Source organism: Cucumis melo, chromosome 8 (genome assembly GCF_025177605.1).
Source record: "Cucumis melo cultivar AY chromosome 8, USDA_Cmelo_AY_1.0, whole genome shotgun sequence".
NCBI classification, from domain to species: domain Eukaryota; kingdom Viridiplantae; phylum Streptophyta; class Magnoliopsida; order Cucurbitales; family Cucurbitaceae; genus Cucumis; species Cucumis melo.
This window is the reverse complement of record NC_066864.1, coordinates 30,703,037-30,728,703: the sequence shown is the minus strand read 5'-3', so window position 1 is coordinate 30,728,703 and position 25,667 is coordinate 30,703,037. Positions and strand designations below refer to the sequence as shown.

The 25,667-nt window shown below is 33.9% G+C and overlaps 1 protein-coding gene across 1 annotated transcript; it reads right to left on the bottom strand.

Moving 5' to 3' along the window:
* Positions 1 to 2,623: 2,623 nt before the first annotated feature.
* On the bottom strand, positions 2,624 to 22,401 carry LOC103489834 (uncharacterized). The gene is made up of 18 exons (XM_008449155.3): positions 21,930 to 22,401; positions 21,433 to 21,651; positions 21,201 to 21,296; positions 20,843 to 20,895; positions 20,565 to 20,661; positions 20,406 to 20,479; positions 14,655 to 14,769; positions 14,341 to 14,451; positions 13,383 to 13,459; positions 11,512 to 11,578; positions 10,243 to 10,308; positions 4,428 to 4,535; positions 4,167 to 4,297; positions 3,949 to 4,015; positions 3,754 to 3,818; positions 3,576 to 3,669; positions 3,306 to 3,373; positions 2,624 to 3,189 (listed from the first exon to the last, which is right to left on the bottom strand). The coding sequence occupies exons 1-18, from the start codon at positions 22,083 to 22,085 to the stop codon at positions 2,889 to 2,891; spliced, it is 1,965 nt and encodes a 654-aa protein (XP_008447377.2). The 5' UTR covers positions 22,086 to 22,401; the 3' UTR covers positions 2,624 to 2,888.
* Between the last annotated feature and the right edge of the window lie 3,266 nt (positions 22,402 to 25,667).

The following is a 25,667-nucleotide window of genomic DNA, read 5'->3' as shown; positions in this document are numbered from 1 at the left end:
TTAAAAATGTTGATAGGTTTGGTAGATTCTCATTTTAGTGTATACTTACCTTACGATGAAATGCCAAATTTCTAAAATAATTTGGTCTTTATAAGTTCCAAAGATGCTTATAAGGTTACTTTAATTTATTAGAATTTATAGAAAAAACAACATCTACAAGATCCAACAAAATTATGAACAGTTTTCTAATTGAATAGTTGTTTTATTTGTTTATATATATATATATATATATATATATATATATATATATATATATATATATATATATATTTGTTGATAGATTTTAGTTATTTTGATTCGAATTGAGTTTAGACCATGTTTATTTATCTGAAAATTAATCCACCAGTGGTAATTTGAAAAGTGGATTTCTTATTATATTCATTGTTTAGGTGTCTTGTAATTGTGTGAAATATGAGATTCTTATTTAAATTTATCATCCACAAAATTGTGAAAGCTCAATGATTGATCCTCGTAATTGTTTGAACTCAACAAAAGGAAAAAAAAAAAAAAAAGAGACCATTTTGTTTACCATTTGGATATTTAATTTTTCAAAAGACTTAAGTTGTTAAAAAATCTTTCATTGTTTGGATTTGAGAATAACCGTAAATTTAAACCTTCAATCTTAGAAAATATATACACATCAATTATTATTGAACAACGTTAATTTTAGCGATTTTTAAAATTAAGACTATTTACGTAATTTTCAAACTAATCCATCAACAAAAGTCAGCCTTTTAATTAAATTGACATTTTCCATTGTAATACTTAAGAACACCACATAAACTTTTATGATATTTTTCATGCAAACTGGGGACGAGATATTTTAGCTCTGAACAATCTCGCAACTTAAAAGATTACTATTTTTTCCCTCCAAGAACAAAATTTATCTACATATAATTATTTATTGCCTGCTCCCTTCCCATATCTGAATATCAGAAAAAAAATCTATAATAATTATAAAAAGTATATTAAAAAAAAGGTATATATTATATTATATATATATATATATATTATATATATATATGAAATTTAAATAGTGTATATGCATAGGCCTTATCAAATCTTCCAAGGGGCATATGGGCCTCCTCGTTTTGACCTGGTCAACATGTCGGAATATCAAATCTTACTTTGGTTTCTTTTAATAAGTTGATAATTAATAATTAATTAACTAAAGGAAATATTAATAAATAATATTAAATGGAGAGACACTGAGACAGAGAGGGTGAACTTCAAAACTCTTCGCATTACTCTCTCATCCACTTTTGCAAATTTCAATACCTCAAGATTGGTTAGTTTTCAGTTGTTGGAAAGTTTCTATTAATTAACCAACTTCAATTCTTTATTTATTTATTTATTTATTCTTTTTCTTTTATGTGTAAATTTCAATTTTATAGATATATGATAATATATGCTTTCAATGTTGCTCTAATGAAGACTATTATTAGGGAAACTTTTGGTTTTATTGTTTTCATTTTAGAGATGGGTTGCATTAATTAACCAACATGTTACAAAAATTAAGATCGTGGTTTCAATTTTATAAGTAAATCTGGATGTATTACAAAATTTAAATAACACCTCACTTTTTCCTTCATGACGAAATAATAATTATAATAAATAATGTGTAAATACTATTTTGATAATGTACTTTTGACTTTGATTCATTTTGGTTCTTACACTATTAACTTTGATTCATTTTTTTTTTATTTTGGTCCTCGTACTTCTGCAAAATAACAAAGTTGGTTCTCCTAATTTAATTTTTAAGGAACTAGAATCACCGATTTATTGAGTGTAATTCCAAGGGACTCAACTTTATGTTTCATTATCTAGTATATATATAATTTTAATACTAATATCATTTGTTTGGCATAGTAGTGAGTTAGTCTTCCAATCCCATTTAGTTCGAGGCTCAAGATTCACTATTTATATATATATTTTTTCAAATTATTCTTAATAATTATAAAGTCTCTAGTCAACAAAATTTAGGTATTAACTACCGACCAAAATGATTAATTTTTTCAAAGTTCAAGAACTAAAATGTAACAAACTCAGGAGTACGGTATTAGGTCTCGGTATTTAAGACCTAATAACAAATGAATTGAAAGAGTGAGAGGAAAAGGGGCATAATTGGATGAGGTGGTGTCACGTGATAAGCAAATAGGAAGGTGGGTCTGTTTGAACACAATTGGGCACAGGTTGTTCGTTGTTATTAGTTATATGAAGTGATGAGCCTCCACATGTAATAATACATGACGATGATGATTATGATTATTCAGTGTAATAAGATTTAAAAGGCTCCTACTCCCCGTGGCTACTACCCCTCCAAATATATCCCCTCTTTTGTGTGTGTGGTGTACACCAAAACTGCATCTCCTCCAAATAGTACAAACCACAACTGGACCACTCTACCCACCTTAAATCATTCTTCCATTTTCACCATAAACACACACACACACACTACATGATCTACACTATACATACACAGGATGCTCCATGCAAATAAATTAAAATATAAACTTTATATATATATATATATATATATATATATATATATATATATATATATATATATATATATATATATATTTAATGATTGTTTCGTGGTAGTGTACTTGTACATACAAAATTTCATCCATAAGAAAAATTTTCACTTGTATTATTGCTTCAGGAATCTTTCATGTAAATAATAGCATTTTTCTATCTCAGGTCCATCATAATAATTTTAATAATGCATAGTTCTTTTTCTTGCAATTTTTAAAGAATTGAATTATAAACATTAATTAAACATTGACATACCAGGATGGAAGTTTTATCTTTTTTGGTGGTTGGATGTTGTCTCGTAGTCTCTTCCAAGTTCATCAAATTCCCAGTCATTTATCTCCTCATTTGAGTCAATTGTATCTACTCCTTCCATCCGAATCTAGTTTTGCCATTTCTGCTTCCATGCTGAAATTCTTTGTTTGTTTTGCTAATGATTCGTCGATTTCTTCGAAATTTAGTTTTCGAACTTTGGCAGTTTGTTCCGATGTGAAACTTGGATTTGAATTTTCTATATGTGGCTTTTCATTGATGGGTAACTCTGGTTTTCGCCTAACGGTTTCAATCATCAATTTTGGTCTCTTGATGGATTCAAATTCTTGTTTTATTTTTTCAAGCGCATCAAATGTCTCTTGTACCTTCTCGTCAAGATTCCTGGATCAAGAGTGTCCATTGTGTTTGTAAATTAGTAGTCAAGGGGTGATAAAAATGGAAAAAATTGACAACGAATGGCATCCTATTTTCTTGCCTAGTCAACAGAGTTTTAGTACCTGACAACTCCTTTTGTTTCATAGAATTGCATTCTTACTGTATCCACAGTGCTTAAGGTGGAAACAAACTGGCCAGTTAAGAAAAGCAAGGAAACAGACAGACCACAAAATTGATTAGATAATACAACAAAGAGCACAATTGAAAGACTAAAAACTAAACACTAGCAACAAATTAAAGATTGTGAGTGGCAAATACAACATTGTTTTGAAGTACAATGGACGAAACTAACACCTTACAAGCATTCATAAATATCACAATTACCGATATACCTTGGATTCCATATCCAAGTATTCCTCTTCAAGCTTTCTTCGTTGTTTATGGACATTTAAACTTCTATCATCTATATCGGGTGAGACATCTGACCTGAAGAAAGTAAGTCTTAGCAGCCCGGTTAATTATATCAAGATTATTTTCGTAAGAATAAGATATTTTTTAGAAGAAACATACTCTTTCATCGAACTCAAGTTCTCCTCAAGTTTTCTGATGCAAGAAAGTGCGGGCTCCAATTTTCCCTAAAGAGAATAGATGGGCCAATGTGCACGACAGTTCAGAAAACTCAACACAGTAAACCACAAACCATAGAAGAAGTGAGTGGCAACTGATGAAGATAAAATCAGTGAACTAGATAGCCTAAATTAGTACCTTGTAAGAAGAGAGAAGGCTGATGACCAACTTCACAAAATAATCTCCATATTTTTCCAGCTCACCACTTGGAAAAAGAGAACAAACAAAAGCCAAGCAATTTACTCAGACTAGAATAGAGTAATAAAGGGAAAGACATGGTAGCCGATTCCATTTATTTGGTTCCAAAACAAGCAACGCAACTCGAATAATATTTTTGGCAAAAAAATGTAACATACTCGACATGCTCCTCCTTCAATTGTCTTTGGGATATCTGGAGGTTCCATGTATGCTCTAAAAAGTTTTTACATGCATTTACAGCACCGGCTTCTACTTTATATGAAGCAACGGATTTGAACAGCTCATCTTCCTATAACCAAAGAAAATCATCGGTGAAAGTTAAAATCTAATGAAAAGGAATCCTATTTTTATTGTTTTTTTCCCTTTCAATTTGACACTATTGCAAGAAGAACAAGTTACAACCAATAGTTCTTGATTACCTTTGTCTTCAAGTGCACAAGTATCTGGTTACTCGCTTCATCAAAGTGCTCTCTTTCTTCTCTTGCATTATGAAGGCGCATCCGGGCAGCAGAGAGCAAAGTGTTGACCTGAAACACAGTGTGCCCACAGAACTGATAAGCAAAAACAGAGTTCGAATGTTATGGTGAAGGTTGAACCCCAAAGAAGAAGAGAAAATTTTGCACACCGAGTATTGGATAAAATGAGTACTGACAATGAAAATCCAGTTCTACATTGTATTTATTTTATTTATTTAAGAGGGAATAATATTTCCCTTTCATGTTGATGGAATGAAGTTAACCAAAGAGGTGATTGGACATCTATAACCCAGCGATAACCAAATATTTGTACATAGCTCAGTCATCAAATAAAAGAATATAATAATTTAAAGGTTACTGGACTGGAACCAAAATTCATCTGAGATGTCCCCCCCAATCTTACTTCATCTGGCTGCAGAGAAGTTGATAATCAAGTTCTGGATACTTCTCAGGATAACAAGGTGAAAATTGGAGGCTTCAGAAATCTTCCACCATAATAGCTGAGCAAAAATGAATAGGAGAAAAGATGATCCAAATCTTCACTATTTTTAACCAAAAAAGGAAAGAAAAAACTCACTGATCAATAAAAAGAAGTTTAATCCAAATCTTCACTATTTTCCATACAAAAGAATCCAATTTGGCAAAAGTGGTTTCCTTGAATTTCTTATCTGGATTCTCACTTTCCCAATACCATCAAGATAACTGGGGAAAAGAATTGATTGAATTTCATGGCCTTTCATCAAATTGAGAAACTAATATAATCTTTTCACCGACCACCAGAAGTATTGATCAAGTGGCAAGACCATATATCAAGATTAAATGAGGTGTGACAACTGCCATCTCTTTCATACATCTTGAAATTGAGAATCTAACTGATACTTTTTATCCCACACGATAGAATTGTTCAACTATCAGCTAAGTCCAAACAAAATCTAGGGAACGCTAAGGATAAACTGTAATTCTAAAAAGTGAAATTTTGTGCACTACTCTGAAATTTTGTTTCTTGTTGGCATCTTTCATAATTAGTAGGAATATGTAATAGGCTGAATAGAGTTATTAAGAAAGTCCCAGGGTTTAAATCAAAGATCAAGATTAGGTAACTTGAGATTGTCAAAAATAATGAAAAAGCTGCAAGAAAAGAAAACAGGAAGGATTCACAACTCAAGTATCATCTTCAAATAGAAAAAGAAGTAAAAAGATTCACGAAGCATTTGTCTCACACTAGCAACGTGCAAGTGTGACTGCAAATTAAGAGGAAAAAAGACAAGCAAAAAATGAATTGCCAACAAATTTGCACGAGCAAGGGAAGACGTTCAATGAAATGAATAAAGTAGAATGCACAAACATGAAAGCCAAGAGCTCAAAAAAGTGAACACAAGACTCTGCACTTGTGAATCTAGGCAATAGAACAAAGCAAAGATTTCTATAGCACATAGGCGATTGTAGCAGCTCTTACAAATGAAGGCTCTCAAAATAGTGCTGGCAATTGTTGAGCCAAACCAGTCGTGAATTTCATGACGACAGATTTAGTTCAACTAAGAAAATGAGAAACCAGTTAATCAAGCTCTCACGATGCCCTAAACTTTCATTTAGATAGAACCACCAATAGAAGGCCCGAAATCTTGGTGTGGCTCTGTAGCAGTATCCCAGAAGACGAGAGACAATTTAACAAAGTCACACCAAGATTCTAGGTGTTTAACAAGGTTTGATATAATATCAAGTTAAAGGGAACAAAAGAAGGATCATCTCCATGATGGCCCAACAAGAAGAAACGTGATAGGAACATGAAATGCTCTTCCACGATCCAAAATGCAGATCTCCACAAAGAGTTAAGCAAGAAATTAATGTTAATTCTTTTATTAACTTTGACAGAATGAAATTACTAGAGCCGTGCGGGATAATAAAATGGAATCTCATTATGAAATAAGAGAAGTAAGATTGTAATCACAAAAAGAGTGAGTTAATTTACACCAAATGAGTAAATCCAAGGAATTTCTTCTAAGGACATCTTGATTGTTGATTCTCAAATAACTGCAGGAAGAACTGATTTTTTTAGGATAGGTACCCCTCCAAATATGTGCACAAAAACCATCAAAAGTCCTCAACTTTCCAGATACCAACTCTTTTGCAAGAGATTTAGCAGAGAAAACCCCACCATTTTTTGATAACCAGCAAGATCACGAACAGTAGATAAAAAGGCCTCAATAAGTGTTGACAAAGATGTTCATTCCAAAATCTCATCTTTCAGTATGAGGGAGAGGTTCCAAGATGATTCATTGGATAATGGAAGGTTAGAAATGGATGCATTTTTCTTAAGAAATAATGCATAAAGGCCTGAGTATAATTCTTCAAGAGAATTCCTGCCAATCCATGAATCATTTCAGAAAGATGTTTTGCCTCCATTACCCAGTTCCCGACCACGATAATTATGGAAGAGGTCTTTTTGTTTATCAACGGATTTCCACGGTCCTCTCGTGTGTGCAAAGAGTAAGTGCCCAACCTCCTTCCATAAGATTGGCTCCATTTTTAGCGATGATCACTCTCCTCCATATGGCTTTTTCCTCAATTTGAAAATATCGCCATTTGAATAGCAAACTGAAAGACTCTTTAATTTGGTATCAGTGACCTTGACCAGCATTTTTTACGTAACGTTTTACAATCTCCCAATTTACAAGGTGGTAACCTTTCTTCTCTTATCCACTCTTCCAAAGGAAGATTCTGTAAAGCGTTTCAAGTTGACCAACCATTTTGTTTGTTATGCCAATAATGAAATGAAATATAATAAGTGGGTAGCTTGGTCAAAGTGGCCTGTATGACAGTGTCTTCCTCCATTTTGGGTATGTGACGTTTTCCATGTTCAAAGTCTCTTATCAACTTTTTCATTAATAGGAGCCTAGAAGCAGAATGGTTTTGGCTTTCCATAGCAATTTATTGAATGCACCTTGTACATCTCTACGGCTATGGAATCAGTTAGTGGAGACTGGAGCCTCACTTCAAAGAGTGGCTTGTTTTGATGATATTTCAGAGTATAACAAAAGAAGGGAGAGATATTTGACCAATCTGAGACGAGTATTACTAACCAGAATATGTTTGACTTCAAAATTGCAACTACTCATTTATGTTTTTGGTATAGATGTTTTTTTTCCCTTCTTTTTTTGATATAAACAAACAACTTTCATCGTGAAAGAATGAAACAATACAAGGGCATAGAAAAAAACACAAAGCCCACCATAAAACAAGCCTTCTACAAGAAAAACAAGCCTTCTACAAGAAAGGCTTCCAACTCAATGAAATGTTTCCGAGAGAATAACTACAAAAAAAAAAGAATTCCCAAAACATGCCCAATGAGATGGAACCTCACCAGGGACCAAACATCAAAGGGGCTTCTCTAAACATCAAAAAACTCTCTTGTTCCTCTCACCTCAAATATCCCACATCACAGTGCACACCTTGGCAAGCCATAAAAACCGACCTCTCTCTCTGAAAGACAGATGTAAGAGGAACTCCACGACCATAGCACAAATCTTTCTCTAACCGGCAATTTGAAAATCAAACTCCTGAAGGAAACAAGACCACACAAACCTCACATACTGACAATCCCAAAGTAGGAAAAATGATAAAGATAAGGATACACAGAGCAAAGGGGATTATCCCCTGTTTCAATACGACGAAGAATCAAAAATTGAAGAAAGTCCCTCTGCTACGGGCTCTCATCCCCAATCTTGCAAAATCCCAGATCATCTAAAGTCAATAGTCGCCGATGGTGGACTTATTTTAGTTTTGATTCTTCTGCCACTGAATCTAGTTTCCCCAGCTAAACTTTTGTCTTTCCATGATTTTTCTTCACGTCGGTGATCGAGTAAAGTCTCACTGATTGTTGTCACTAGCTTAATAATGGTTTTTGTGTTGGTCTTCGATTTCTAGCTTGCCAAAGGAAAGCACCTACCAGGGATACCTTTTGGGAACATGCAATTAAAATTTTTCTGTTTATCGGGTCCTATTTCTTCTCGAACCAGATGTTGTGGGTTGCAAGATTTCTTCGAGTTCATCTGTGCATCGGATTGCATTGGCAAGATAGCTTTGAAGCAGGTGGTTTCTTCTTCTTGCCCTTCCTCCTTTCATCTTGAAGAATTGAGAGTGCAAGAATTTAGACTCGATTGAAAAGAGCGTTTAAGTTTTGCTTTGTATTTAACTTTCTAGTGATGTATTGTCTTTGAGTGGCTTTGATTAGCTCATTGTTTTTTTTTTGTTTGGGATTGATTTTAGGTTGCCATCATATTTATGTTGTCCAAGTATAGTCTTTGTTTTAGTTTTAACCTGTATTTTCCCTTGGTTCCTTTTGCTCTTAGTATAATTGTACTTTAAGCTTTAGTTTCATTTATTATCCCTTAAAGAGGCTTGTTGTTTTCAGGGCTATCCCCAACCCACTGATCTTACAAAAGAAAACGGCTCCTTGCCATCCCCTACAATGCATCTAAACCTAAGGAGAGAAATAAGGGGACTCAAGCGAGATATCCTTCTAGGAGTCCGATGCGTGCCTTTAACCCCTTTAGCCACCCACTCAAATGGAGTGATACCATACTTGCTCACAATGATCCTTTGCCAGCTGACCAAATGAGATCCCTTCCCCCTATTCATCCTTTCCCAAAGAAAAATTCTCATAAGCTTTTTGATACTTTTGCAGACAAAGCTAGGAGCTTTAAATAAGGAAAAGTAGTAAACGAGAATACCACTAAGCATAGATCTAATCAAAGTTAATCAACCATCTTTCTTCCCAGAAGCTAACCTTTTACGAATCTTCTCAGAAACTGGATCCCGTAAGGAAGACCAAGGAGTAGAAAGGGAATTTACGTCACAACCAACCACAGTAGCCCATCTATTGAGCTTACCCTGATCACAGTTAATACCCAAGACCTGGCACTTGCTCGTGTTAATTTTTAGCCCAAACATCATCTCAAACAATCCCACCAGAATCATAAGGTTTAAGAAGGAAGCCTCGTTACCAGATCAGAACAACATCGTAATGATGGCAAACTGAAGGTGTGACAAGGCAACCTCATTGAAACGTTCCCTAAAAGGTTCACTAATATTTCCCTCCACTCGCTTTAACATGAGTCAACTTAAAGCATCGACCACAGTCGAGGACAAGAAGGGAAAAGGCTTTTTCATGGCTTTTTTCCAATATTTCCCTCCACCCAATAATCTTTACTGCCTCGCTCTGCAACTACAAAATATTTATAATTTCTATCAATGAATGGGAAACTGCAAGTCTGAAACTTTTCTAGGTCTTGCCACTTTTAATGAAAAGCTCATTTCTGGTTTTAACCCCATCATCACCCTACTAACTAGTTGCATTGAAAGAGAAGATTTCAATAGACAGAAACAGAAGGGGAACTTTGAACGCATAATGAAGATCTATATAACAATAGTCTTGGTTTTTACTAGTTTGCTCACCCATTTAAAGTTCCTGTTGGTGACTGTACTGGAGTTAGTATCTTAATGAGGAAGAAGACTCAGTTTTTTTTTTTTTTTTTTGACAGTCGAAACATAAAGGAACACACTAAAGTAACCATGAAGCGTATACCAACTTCTCATTAGAAAAATATGGAAAATAAATAAATAAATAAAAGCACAACTAATCATCAGAGGTGTAAGCAACTAGATTGGTAAGAGAGGGAAAGCGTGAGCAATAGATAAACGAAAGAAGTTCAACACACAAGATAGAGCCTGCTGAACAGGGCAGAAAAAGAAACCCAACCTTTTTCAATTCAGCCTCCAGTCGATCCTTTTGGTTTTCAAGTTCTCCAATATCATCTGTCAATTCCTGTACCATGAAGTTTGACTACAATAAGTAATGAAATGGATTTCACTAACACAACCATGATAGGAAGTACTTGTAATCCAAGCATGCAACTAAGCTGTTGTTAAATACAAATAGAAATTTTATGTGACATACAAATTTCATTGAGATAAATAAAATATACTAAAAGTGAAAGAAGCGAAGAGGGGAGGAGCCTAACTAGAAGTCACAAGAGTAATATAACCCCATAATTCCTCTTGGAAACATTTCTCATCATCATAAATTGGAAAATTTGAATAGGAATCGTAATATTCTGAAGTATCTACAAAAAAAATTTCATATAACAAGATTATACTTATTTCTTTTACAAGAAACTGAGATATATTGATCGAAAGAAAAATAACAGCCAACCCCACTCCACTCTATAATAATTATTAGAAGACTAGAATTACGAAATAATATTTTGGCTACAAGCACATCATATTTATATTAAAAAATCGTTTTCATATTTAAAAACAATTGATACAAGTGTAGCATAATTAAAACAATAGTGAATCAACTGTTTTTCTAAAATTTGATATGTTGATGGACTGGAATCAATTTCCTGATCTATTATAGATCTTCCAAAGGAGATATTCAAAGAATACAAACTATTCCAAACCTTTAAATGAAACACCTTCTGAATCAACCAAGTATGTAAAATTTTAAAAACACCACAGAAAATCCCACTGCCATACTTCACTGAAGCTACGATGTGGTGGGTTGAAGGTATTAAGGCCAAACCCATAGTGAAAGAAGAGAAATTCATCTTTAAAGTTGAGAGAACACTTTCAAAGAACTACAGTTCTATTAAAGAAAAAGTAGTTACTTATAGCCATACAACTAAATATGACAATTAACTAATTAAACACTACTTAATCTAAATTAACAACTAACTAATTAACGACAATATACAGATTATCTCATTATTCTCCCCCCACAATCAACATCTCTTAGTTGGGTGGAAAGGTGAAGTTTTAAACAATATAATTTACCTTCAATTGATAATTAAACGAATTCTTTACTGAGGAAGAGTAAACGGGTAGAAAATTGGCACAGCAAGAAGCGCCATGAAATTGACAAACCCAAAAATTGGATAGCAAGCTATCTAAAGCATACCATACACACTAACCTAATATTTTCTGTTGGATTAATTAACATCTCCAAGTGATAACTATCAAAGATTACCTTCTCAGCTTGGACCATTTCCTTGGACTTAGCTACCCGAAAGTTGAGTGCCTCCTCCTTCTGCTCTCTGCTAATGGCATGCAGAAAAGGTAAAAAAAAAAAAAAGAAAAACATTCAACAAGAGAGCCAGAGGTAAATTTGCACTTTAAGACACCCTCCTCCTTATCAACACAATTACCTCCGTGGCTCCGTATACTTATATGATGCTGTCACAAGACAAGTATTACGTACCAGCTTTATATTCTCTCATCCTTTTATGATATGACTTGAAAAGTTGAAATAACAATTGAGATCTTTGTGACAGCTTAATATTTTATTACAACAAAAGTTAAAGGTTATAGATTTACTGATTAGAGGCAGATAATATTCTTTTGTTTTCACTTTGGTGCTTTGTTTTTTGCGTTAAAAACTGTTGAGATGTTAAGAGTCCCACGTTGGAAAAACCAAGGAGACTCACTCCTTATAAGTTAGATGGGCTACTCCTCTCATTGTCAATTGGTTTCAAGATGAAACCCCATACTATCAAACATGGTACCAGAGCAGGTGGTCCAGGAAAGTCCTGTGTTCAAGCCCATGCATTGTCGTTTTCTCCCCAATTAAAATTAATTTCCACTTGTTGGGCCTCTTAAATATTTCAAGCCCACAAGTGAGGGAGAGTGTTGGTGATATATAATTAAATTTTTCTTCAACCACCAACTTAGGATTTTGAGGAATTGATGGTTTAGTATGGTATCAAAGCCAATTAAACCCAAACCGGTATCCAGTCTAAAATAGGTGAACTCAAAGAGGCACCATCTTGAGGGGGCATGTTGAGAGTCCCACATTGAAAAAACCAAGGAGACTCACACTCCTTATAAGATAGATGAGCTATTCCTCTCATTGCCAATTAGTTTCAAGATGAAATCCCATACTATCAAACAAAAACCATAATGGTCACCTGCCTATCAACTGATCATCATAGATGCCAAACCATGAGAAGACATTTATACATAATCAAACACCTGTGAGAGTATATTTTTTTTAGCGTTAGTCTCTTTTGATTACGATTGACGACGAAAAGTTTTGTTTCTTTGTTAAAAAAAATTAATGGTTCAGGGAAATGAAAGGGATTAACATCAAGGGTAAATAATGTAAAGTTTTATTTTGGGATCCCTCTTTTCCTCCGCATTTTTTCCCTATGAATGATCATTAATATCTTGGCCCAAATTCCAAAAAATGTAGCATTCATCCACAATATGTTACCTTCTTGTAAAACAGGTTTGGAAAAAATTGGGTAATTTTGTGTGAGTTGTCAATTTTTTGACAACTTCCTATAACTTCTCCAGATTTCCCCATGTTTTGTGCAATTGGATGGAACATACTTTTATTAGCCCTCCTCTGCAAGTGATGGCGTTTAATAGTACAAATATTCAGAACATATCTTAATGTTTTTCTTACTAATCCACAATACCCAAAGACTAAGAAGAGATCAAGTTCCTTGTGGTCACTCCTGAGAGAGGAAAAAATCCTTGCAATCAATGTAATTAAAGGTTTAAGTTAGAGACTTTGCTTAGAAAAAAGTAGAACTTTCCAATATTTCTACAGAAAAAATGATGATTTTGGAGAAAATTCTGAAAGCTCTGGTATCTCTTTGGTGCTCTCGTAGTAAATGATATTGTAACTTCTGTCATCTGTATCTTAGCCAATGAGAGTGATATTTTAACTCCTTCACTTGGAAAGAGGGTCTCTTGTCCTCAACTTTTGTATTCTTCCACAAGTAATGGGAGTGTCAAATTTAAAATGGCATAATGCACATAGAAGAGCAACAAACGTGAAATCAACAATAGAGAAATACGTGCAAGCCATAAATATGGATTAGTAATATGTTAAACCTGTGGTCTACAATACGCTTTTCAGCTTTTAAGGTGGAATTGGCCAAAGATTCCGATAAAATTCTCAGTTTCTCAACCTGCAACATAAACTGATTGTGGTTGCTTACCGGTAGAAGCATCAACAAACAATCCATCAATAAATAAAAGAACTAGAAGTTGTTTCATTACCAACATCTCTTTTTTTAACAACTACCGACTTGAAGAACATGAAGACCAAAAACATAGTTTTTGCTTGTTGGAGTGTACCTCTAATCTTCCATTAGTAGTGTTTCTGGGCTAATATTAGTATTATAACACTATTGTAAATATATTTATCATATTGTAGTTTATTGTCTTTTTACCTTCTCCTACTTAGATTAACATTTGTGTATATATATACATAGATACATATATATCTTCAATGAATGGAATAGATTTTATGATTCTCTCCAACCTTCACATCAATTTTCTGCTGATAACCTTTATAGAATCTTGTTCTTATTTAAATAAAATAAAATAAAATAAAAAACGCACCTACTTTACAACTCCAACATCAATTTTCTCCTGGGAAGAAACAAATAAACATTGCAGAACATGTAAAACTGTGTAAGACTAGATTTTGATTGAAAAAAGAGAGTAAAGTAAATCTTCTTCAGCAGGCCACAAATATTTCTACTTTATTCATCAGGTACCTCAGTCAGATAACCACCTAAGGACTAAATCCTCGACACCTCTATTAAGAAATTTGTTCAATAAGTAAATTGTATAAATGAGAGTTAAAAAATATAGGTTGAAATCACCGTGTATGGAGTTCCTAAGATTGAAGTTGAGAAATACAAGTACAGAAAATGGGAGATGCGACTAACATGCATGGAAGTTTGTTATGTGCAATCTAACTCCAGTTGACTAAACAAACCATCAGATTAGTTAGTTCCTTTGTCCCATTGTGTTAACCCTATAGCCAGGGAGAGGAATAGACCTTTTCAGCATGAAGCTGTGGAGAATCCCCATCATTGAAAAGCTTCTTCTTTAGTAGGAGCTCCTCCAACTTAGAGCATAATTGAACTTGTGAAAGTATTTCTTGTAGAATCTGTAATTTACACAATGAAATATAATGTAATTTATACTTTTTTAAAATTCAAAAATGGAAATCAATTAATATAAAGATGAACAAGTACTTGCTAAAACATTGAAGTTTAAGTAAATAACCAAATATGGTTAACTAAAAAAATGACCACATTTAATAAATGGTTCATATTTATGTCTATAGACATAAAATAAATTCATAACCACCTTAGAAGCTCTAGTTTCACCATCAGATGTGTTATCTTGGTCTTCTCTCGAAAGTGGCAGCTCCTCATGATTTTCATCAAGTGTTTCTTTCAAACTACATGCTTTAGCATCTATTCTGAGAGCAGGAAATTGGAAGAATAAATAAATTTGTTTGAAAAGAGATTAGAAGAATTATGTGTAAATCTGCTCAATGGAAACACCATTGAGAATTTTGCAAATCTGCACAATATATTTAATCAAATAACATGATATATTAAAAGGTTTGTTGCCCTCTACACTATTTATGGTGTCAGCCATAAGTTAGTGCAATCACAAGAAAACTTTTACCGATAGTCTGAAAATAGCACAACAATGGAATTCAGACATTTGAGAGGTCTGAAAACACTCCCTTGTATGCTCAAAATAATCCAGAAAAGAACTCTCCTCTCCCTGATCCCTGACATAGTTATTAAATACATAACTAATTGACAAACATGTAGAGAAGATCAAACGACTAATTGACTAATAGTACAGAGAAGATTATCCCACATTAGTGATTAACAACCTTCAAGACCACGATTATCTGCAACTTCATACCCATAACTTCCCAAATCAATATTTTCAGACACTCTCTATTTTACTTATCCATCTTAAGAGTCCCACAGCAAAAATCAATAGAACTGGATTCAAGGATTATCAATACCCACACAATTAGCCTTGTCCTTGTGCGGGTAAAAGTTGGAAACTGAATAACAATTTTTGGCTCCCATGTTGCTTTCTTGATATCTTGACCCTCTACTGAAGAAGAACCTCTAGGGGGTATTTGGTGAACCATAATGGAATGAGTTTGTAATGTAATGTATCCAAAACCCATGTTGGAATTGAATTTCTTGGTCCCGATTTGTAATACCAAACTTATTTTGTTTCGACAATTTTCAATCCAACCCTCTTTGCCTTCTTCAGAATACTTTCCACGGGCTATTACTCTCCTCACAAGGCTCAAGGACCAATAAATCTTTTTCCTTTGAAAGGTAAAAATTTATTGGGTATCTTGCTGCTAAAAGGTTGACATGAATCTGTTAGAACTCGTATTCCAATTAACACAATTAACACGTGTTAACTAACTATTTTTTTATTTATTTTTATTCCTTCTACTGTAAATGAAATTGATTGGGGGTCTAACATTACTCCCCCCTTTCAGATTCACCTTGTCCTCAAGGTGAAGGTTAGGATAAAGCTTCTTCATTTCATCATAGTCTTCCCAAGAAGCTTCATAATCCGGTAAGCCATGCCAAGCAACTAATACTTCCCAATTTCCAGATTTGTCTAACCTGTACTCCCGAACTTCCTCAGGCTGAGAATGCCATTCAAACTTTTCAGTCACATACTGAAGTGTAGGCAATATCCCCGTTTGATCACCCACAAAATTTTTCAATTGAGAGACATGGAAGATAGGATGGATAACAGCACCAGCTGGTAATTCCAATCTGTAAGCTACCCACCAATTTTCTCCAGAATTTTGTAAGGCCCAAAATTCCGTGATGACAGCTTTTCATTCCTTTTACTTCACAAAGTAACCTGTCGATAAGGGCGAATTTTCAACAACACCAATTCACCAATCTTAAATTCAACATGTCGTCCTTTACGGTCGGCATACATTTTCATCTGTTGCTGTGCCATCAACAGATGTTCACGTAAAGCAGCTAATGCTATATCACGCTCACGTAGCTGCTCATCGATGGACGAATTCGATGTGCCACCCTCTCCGTACGATAACAAAGTTGGCGGTTTACGGCCATACACCGCTTGGAATGGGGACATATCAAGTGCTCTCTGATAAGTGGTATTATACCAAAACTCAACCCACGACAGCCATAAAATCTATTCCCTTGGCTGTTCATTACAGAAGCACCGAAGATAAGTTTCCAAGCCTCTATTTACTACTTCCGTTTGTCCATCGGACTGCGGATGATACGCCGTGCTTTTCCGAAGTTTAGTGCCCGCCAATCTAAATAACTCATTCCAAAAATGGCTGAGAAACACCTTGTCTCTGTCAGAAACAATGGAGGAAGGGAAACCATGTAGTCGAACTATTTCTTTCACAAAAATATCCGCTACTGACTTGGCTGTATAAGGATGTTTTAAGGCTAGGAAATGACTGTACTTGCTGAACCGATCTACAACAACTAGTATCACATCACAACCCTTCGCCTTAGGTAACCCATCAATGAAATCTATAGAAATATCACTCCAAACTTGATGGGGAATTTCCAGTGGCACTAACAACCCAGCTTGTGATAAGGCCATGCTCTTATTACACTGACAAATCAAACATGCTTCACAATGTTTTTTAACGTCAGACTTCATTCCCTCCCAATACAGCTCACTTGCTATCCGTTTATATGTTCTTAGAAAACAAGAATGTCCTCCCACCACTGAATCATGAAAAGTATTCAACATTACTGGGATTAAAGATGAAGTTTTAGAAATAACCAACCGATTTTTATAATGCAGAAAGCCATTCTTCAGCGAATATTTGCTGTCCTGTGCTCCTCCATCTTCACACAAAGTGGTTATGACTTTCTGTAATTTCTCATCCCTCCCTACTTCCTCTTTTATAATTTTCAAATCAACCAAATATGGAGCTGAAATAACACTCAACTGAATATCTGGGGATTTTCTCGACAAGGCATCAGCTGCCTTATTTTCCAGACCCGGTTTATATACCACTTCAAATGAATACCCTAACAGTTTAGATACCCATTTTTGATACTGTGGTTGAACAACTCTCTGCTCCAATAGAAGTTTAAATGACTTTTGATCTGTTTTTACAACAAACTTCGTTCCCAGCAAATAAGGCCTCCATCTTTGTACAGACAGTACAACAACCATCAACTCACGTTCGTACACTGGCCGAGCTCTATCCCTCATTGATAAAGTATGACTATAGAAAGCAATAGGCCTTTTAGACTGAACTAACACTGCCCCCACTCCATAGCCAAAAGCATCTGTTTCAATTTCAAAAGGATGGTCAAAGGTGGGTAATGCCAATACCGGTACAGTTAACATTGCAGTTTTTAACTTCAAGAACACTTCCTCAACCTCTTCATTCCATTTAAATCCACCCTTCTTAAGTAGTTGGGTCAAAGGAGCAGCTATGGAGCCATAATGTTGAACAAATCTCCTATAGTAGCCCGTTAAACCAAGGAAACCCCGAACTTCTCTTACGTTTGTTGGACATGGCCAGTCAGCAATTGCTTTGATTTTATCAGGATCAACTTCTACTCCTTCCCCTGATATGACATGTCCCAAATATTCAATCTTTTGCTGAGCAAAACTACACTTTTTCTTATTAGCAAACAAAGCATGTCTTCTCAATGTTAGAAAGACCTTTTCAATATGCTCGACATGATCTCTCTCATCTTTGCTGTAAATTAAGATATCATCGAAGAATACCAAAACAAACTTTCTTAAATACGGTTTGAAAATAGTATTCATCAAAGCTTGAAAGGTGGCCGGGGCATTAGTTAATCCAAACGGCATAACAAGAAACTCATAATGACCCTCATGAGTGCGAAAAGCCGTTTTAGGAATGTCTTCATCAACCATTCTTATTTGATGATACCCCGATTTGAGATCTATTTTTGAGAATACGGATGCGCCGTTCAATTCATCAAATAACTCTTCTACCACGGGAATTGGAAACTTATCAGGGACCGTAGAATTGTTTACTGCACGGTAATCGACACAAAAATGCCAGCTGCAGTCTTTCTTTTTAACCAACAGTACTGGACTCGAGAATGGGCTATTACTTGGCCGAATAACTCCTGATGATAGCATCTCTTCCACCAATCTTTCCATTTCTGCCTTTTGTTGATATCCATATCTATATGGTCTTACATTGATCGGATTAGTACCCTCCTTCAAATGTATTTGATGCTCAATCTTTCTCCTAGGTGGGAACTTTCCAGGCCATTCGAAAACATCTTCAAATTGCTTTAACATCAATTGCACCGGCCCAGATTCAGATTGAACAATCTCTGTACTGCTCTGCTCAAGTTCCTCACAAACTTCTACTGCTCTACATTCAATTAAATACCCTTCATCTTGATCCAGCCAAGTCTTAAACATACTCTTAAGACTTATTCGAGCTTTTGTAAGACTAGGATCCCCCTTAACACAGATTTGTTTTCCTTCGGCAGAAAACGTGAGGGTTAAATTTTTCCAATCAACTACTGTTACTCCCAAAGAATGAAGCCATTGCATACCCAAAATAACATCCACACCTTCAAGCTCAAGTGGCAGAAACTCTTCTTTCACACTCCAATTCATTAATTGAATTTCTACATCTTCAAATACGCCCTTGCCTTGTATTGCTGTTCCCGATCCCAAAATAACTCCATAATGAGCAGTGTCTCTAATTGGCAATTGTAAAGATTTTACCAACTTCTCGGATATGAAATTGTGAGTAGCTCCACAATCTATCAATATGATCACGTTCTCTTCCTTGTAACTTATCTCTGACTTTCATTGTTCAGGATCATTTAATCCAACAACAGAGTTAATAGATAACTCTGCATAAGCCTTCTGTTCCTCCTCTACTTGCAGCACTGCTAATGTCTTCTCTTCGGCTGCTTTTTCCTCAATTATCTCATATTTTTCTCCCTCTTTTCCCGCCCAAACTCCTATTTATATACAACACTCACCGACTCTCCCTCCACCCACATTTAACACGTGTTAACTAACTATTTTTTTATTTATTTTTATTCCTTCTACTGTAAACGAAATTGATTGGGGGTCTAACAGAATCATGCCAGAGAAAAGTCTTGATAACATACCATTACCAACTTTATTGAAGAAAATTCTTAACTGTAGTTTCAAGGTTTTCATGGTATTCCACAAAAGGCTTCATGAAATTCCTAATCTTTTAACATTTCTGAATAACCCAAAATTATTTTTTACCAAAAATACGATCTAGTTGGAAGAGCTTAGTTTTTTTTATTTTCTCATGTCTACACTTTGTAGACCTTAAATTCTTGAAGTCTTTTATAATTTTTCAACCATTAACGAAACATTTTGCTTCTTGTTAAAGAAAGAAAGATAAGAGTAAAAATAGGAATAAACCATTATAACTTCACATAGAATACATCTAGGGCACCACCAAATTGATCATACAAAATGATATACCCAGGAACGCAACATCAAAAGAAAAACTTACAAGCTTCATTAATATGAAATTGGAAATTATAATTAGTCAATCAGTCTAATAAAACCATCAGTGAACTGAAGCTTTTGTAATCCTTTCAGAGTGGGATGTTACTTTCTCTTATGGTGAATTGTCTATAGCAAATCCCTTTTTTCACTGGATAATAACAAGCTCGAGGTTACATAGAAAAACAAAGTGATTTTATTCTATCACATATAAAAGAATAGAAAACCTACGTGTGTGCACTTCGTGTGTGTAGTTTTCTCTATTGACAAAAACAAATATAAATTTAATGACACTAAATTTATAAGTGAGATAAGGATCAGGTTTATGATCAAGTTTGATTGAATGTTCTCTTAGGACATTAATTCTTGCTTTCTCCATGGACATTCCCCTTTTTTGTCATACAAACTTGGAAGTCTCATTAGAGCTAACACCCACCACGTAATATAGATTTCAATTAGTTCAGTTGTAAGTCTGTCCATAAAAGTTCGTGCATGCATAATTATCAAATAACTAATTAATTAAAACCAATGAAAGATATGAAAGATATGCTTTTTCACCACCTATCAAAATCAGCATTTATTTTCAGCCCAGCAATTGCATCTTGGACATATTGGAGCAATTCTTCTCGTTTTACCTAAAAATGGCAGCGACAGACGGAAGTGACTGCTTTGCCCATGCTAATTTTATGCTGAAATTAATTCATGCCTTCATGACATTACCAATATTTCATCTTGGTATTCTGAAAATGCTTTTGCCAAATTGTGTACACTCGTCATTACCGCTTGACGTACTTCCTTTCCTCCTGAAAGACAGAGCCTGAATATACCCATGATAAAGGGAACTTAAAATCTAAAGATATGAGTGGGAAAATGATCGTGAGGCATAGAAGTTTCTAATAATATTTCTTCTTGTCGGCAAAAGTAACGTGAGAAGAATTACTGAAATCAGCTGCAGGGCATAAAGAACACGTAAGGCCTAACTGAGAATGAATATTCACCCATAAATTTCTAGAAGTAGTGATTCTTCTTCGTCATTAGGTTCTTCGAGAATCTGAGTCATAGAAAAGAGTTAACCAGCGGTTAAACTCTATGATCAGCAAAAACAAAACCCACAAAAGTAGTTAAGAACAAGAGATCCCTCAATTCTCGGGTGGGGGTAAAATACAAATAAATTACATATAAAATAAATCAGGTTCAAACTCGAGGCCTTTCATGCTCGTTAGATTATTACATATTTCCAACAGAGACAAAGTAAATGAATGTTGATATATTTGGAAGTTGGAACAACTTAGCATATTTTCGCATACCAATGTTTTGCAAACAAATGGATGTCGTCATGCACTTGAATCGACTCACCATAGACAACGTAATGCCTTCTAGAGCTTGGCTTGTGAGAAATACATCACGAAAAGTTTTTAGCTCACCTCCCATATCTGGGTCCACATAATAGACCTGCGTAAGATATCAAGCAGCATTTCATGACATTCAATGCTGGGGGAGAAAACGAACAAAAAAACAACCATAAATTCTTCGATCAAATCAGGCATGCAAAAATGTTCAGGAGCAGAACACTAATTGATATACACACCAATGTAGGTTTTTTCGGAGAATCTTTATTTTCCTCATTAAGCTGATCTGTCGGACTATTTTTACCACCCTCGATTGAACCTAGTGAAAATCTATCCACCTCTTTGAGCGCAACTAGCCACCTTCTCAATAACTGAACTCTTTCTATGCCTCTAGATGAAACAGATATTTCTTCCAGCCTTTTTACTGTCTGTTTGAAGCCCTGCATATTCCTCGGTCCCTGCCTCAAAAATCAAACTTTAAATTAACTCGTCTGAGAAGCAGAGATTGCAACAAGTAACAAATGCGAATACAAAAAGATAATTAGTAATGCACATTATGCACATTGCCCACAGACGTAACGTAATACAAACAAAGCTGCACATGAAGCAGAGAACAATACCGTACGGTTCCATGCCCTAGAAATAAACGTTCAAATATTCACAACGATAACAACTGACAGAACCAAACGGCATCAGACGCATTAAGAATTGAGAGGAAAAGTGAGAATGAAATTACAATGCGATCTTGAATGATCTTGGCGCCCTCCACAACAGCATTTCCTGCATGGTAAACGACGGTGCCGGCAACGTTACGGACAGTGCGGGTGATATTATCCTTCCCTCCGGCACCTGCTTCCACCGCCCTGATCACCGCTGCTCTAAGCCACGACATCACCGCCCTTGCCTCCCCCGGCCTCTCTCTCTCTCTCTCTCTCTCGTTCCAATACGCAAAAAATGAGATCAAAACTAAAACTCTCAACTTGGATCAATGTTTGTTTGACAGTTACAGAAACTATTTCTCCAATGCCAGTGAGATGGATTTCGATTAATCGGACAGTTTGTTGAAGCAAAGCGATCGGTAAAGAAATTGAGAATGGAAATTGATAGTGACGGAAAAAGAAATAGAGATCGGCAAAAATGCAAGAGAATGAGAGAATGGAAGAAGAAGTCAATAGGAACCGCGTCCCAGTTCAACGCAATTCTTCTTCTATGAGGCAATGGCTCGATTCCTTTGCCAGCAATTTCGCTCCAAATTTTATAACGATTACCTGAAACGGTCCCTTGCAAATCACGCTACTTACATTAGTTGGGCCTCCTTATTTCTTGGGCCTAAATCTGAGCCCATTTCCTTTAACAAGCCCTAACGTAATTCTAAGGCCTACAAATGGAGTCACCGTACGCCATTTTTTAAAAAGGGATAGTTGCAAATATAGCAATTACATTCAAAATAATGAAGTATATAGCAAAATTTTTAAAAAATTGCAAATATAGCAAAATCTGTCAAAATCTATCAATGATAGGAATATACCTCTGATAGACTATATAGCAAATGTTGGTCCATCGCTGATAAACCGTAAGAGTCTATCAATGATAGAAGTCTATCACCGATAGACTTTACTATATTTGCAATTTTTTAAAAATATTGCTACATACTTAATAATTATTCTAAAAATTGCTATCGATTATAATTACCCTTTTAAAAGTCACAAAGATTAATAGCGTTCGATAAATTTAGTTATATTTATAATTTCTAAAATATTTTTATATATACTAATATTTTAAATTTCATTATTATATTTGCAATTGTCACTAAGCTCTAATATTTGAAAGAGACAGTTGCATGTTTGAAGTATAAAATTATTAGTTAACATAACACAAAGTAAAAGAAAATGTAGCTATAGCAAAACTTAGATTCACTAATCATCGATAACTTTGATATATTAATAATTTTTTTAAAGTATTATCATACAATCAATTATTTATTTTTAAAAGTGCTACACATTGCAATTATCCTGTTTTAGAGCTAAAGATTAGGAGTAATTGCAATTGTAGCACTTTTTAGTATTGAAAATTAAGTGTAAAACAACATGCGATACAAGTGAAAATTTATTTGAAACAATCATTTTGATTATACTATATAAGTTAAAATAAATCGTAAATTTAGAAATATCATAATATATATACTATCTCAAAATTTATTTTTATTTTAATTAATTACAATTTGAAATCCATATAGACATACATCATTTCTATAAAAATGAATGATTCAATAAAATAAATATCATAATTATATTATAAATTTTTTTGAAAAAAGTGTCAATCATTAATTGGTACTTGAACAACTTAATTCTTATTATATCATAGTTTTTTTTAATGATTTTGTAGGTAAAAAATGAAAGGAAAGACAAGTATTTCTTGCTTTACACATTTTATTACCTTTTAGTATATACTTAATAAATTTCAACAATATTTATATTGTTTGAACAAAATCAAAATATAAGTCACTCAACCATTTTGTTAATAAAATAAAATTAAATGAAGAAAAAAACATGAGTAGAATTCTCATGGTTACATTAAAAAAAGATTCTCAATATTACATGATTTAAATATAGAGCATAGACAACATGTCAATCACGAAGTTGGAGGTTTAAGTTTCCCCAACTTTTGCTGTGTTACTAAAAAGAAACCTATAAATGAAGAATATACATAAGCATACTTCTATATAAAGAAAAGATAGACAACAAAATAAAAAAAAATAGAAGAGAATAAAAAGGCATTGTTTGATTTCTTTTTCGCCCTTAGTATTTTCTTGTGACTTGTGAACATGAGTGAAAAAAAAAAGAGATATTTATACCCAAAAATTTGAAAAGAAAAAATTTAAAAGGTCGATAGAGATACAAAATAGTTAGGGATACAAAAGAATTAATATGAGAGAGGGGAATGTAAATAGTTGGAAGATAGAAGATTAAAAGAGACGGAGGAATATGAATGAATTTAGATAAATTTAAATTGCATAATTAATTGAAGATAAAATTTTTAAATTTTGAGAAAAGTTATAATAAGGAGATGAAAAATTTGAAAAAAATCATTTTTACCAAACCAAACATTAAAAGTTATAATGAAAATGACCACAAATATTAAATATATGTGAATGACAAAATTGTCACTAATGTAAGACTAAAAAAAAGTTATAATGAGGATAAAGTTGGACTAAAAAATTTCTCAAGTTCCATCCTTTTATATATACTATAGATTAGCCGGTAACACGTGCTATGCACGTTAATTTTTCATTTTACTTGACTAAATAAAAAGAGAATAACTAATTACACAAATAGCATAGAGCTATATTTATTTACTTATGATTTTTGGAAATACATTTTTCAGCTTCAATGTTTAAATGGATTGGAATTTTGGACATTGACATTGACTTGATTATTATTTGGACATTTGTGTTAATTCTATATATTTTATGTATTTCTATCCAATTCAAGAAGTATAATTATTTAACAAATTTTTCAATAATTATAATTAGTTGTTGTTTTGAAATAAATAATTAAATTTAAATGATAATATATGATTGAAATAATACAAATATAGAAGACAATTTTTTCCTTCGATCCCTCAATTATAAGATCCATAATATACTATAGTGGTAAACATATCCTACATCTTTACATCAAAAGCATACTTAATTACAAAGAAATGATAAAAAATAGAAAAAACATAGTTTTTTGACGTCTTCATGACACTTTGTTATTTCTTGGAAATGACATTTTTGACCGTTTCTTTTAGTCTTCAATTTTACATTCTTCATCTTTGAATCCTCGTCAATTTCTCTACATCTTTTTTATTGAGTCGATTGTTTGCTCCTAGGCATCACAAAATTCTATAAATGAAGGAATGTTCACAAACATGTTTCTATATAAAAATTAGTGAACAAAATAAAATTAAGAAAAAGAAATTTTCACAAGCATGATTTGATTTTTTCTTCACACGTTTAACTTTTTGTTGTGATTTGCGAACTTGAATAAAAAAGAAAAATATTTGATTATGCAACAAATTTAAAAACTAAGTTAGGTAACGCAAAAACATGTAATGAAAGAGGATAATTAATAAGAGCATAAGAGTTGGTTCGATAACTTACATGTGCATCTTATACGGTTTGCGACACAAATGTCCCGACTCGAACGTGTGTTTCTCCAAACAACTCCACACGATCGATCGCTCTCCTTTTTTCTTAGCGAGCTTATGCTGTTGTTGTAGAAACGACTTTGACCCTCTGCTATGATTGTAAGGTTGTTTCTGTCTAACAACCTTGTTCGTCCGTGATTGCTCCTGCATGAAAAGAATTATATTGTTTATTTCTTATACATATTAAAAATTGAAATCATAGTTAAGCATGACAAATACTTGGAATACATGGCCCATGTAGTGGTCGTAGAGGAAGTGTCAATCCTCGTGACGTCCAACCAAT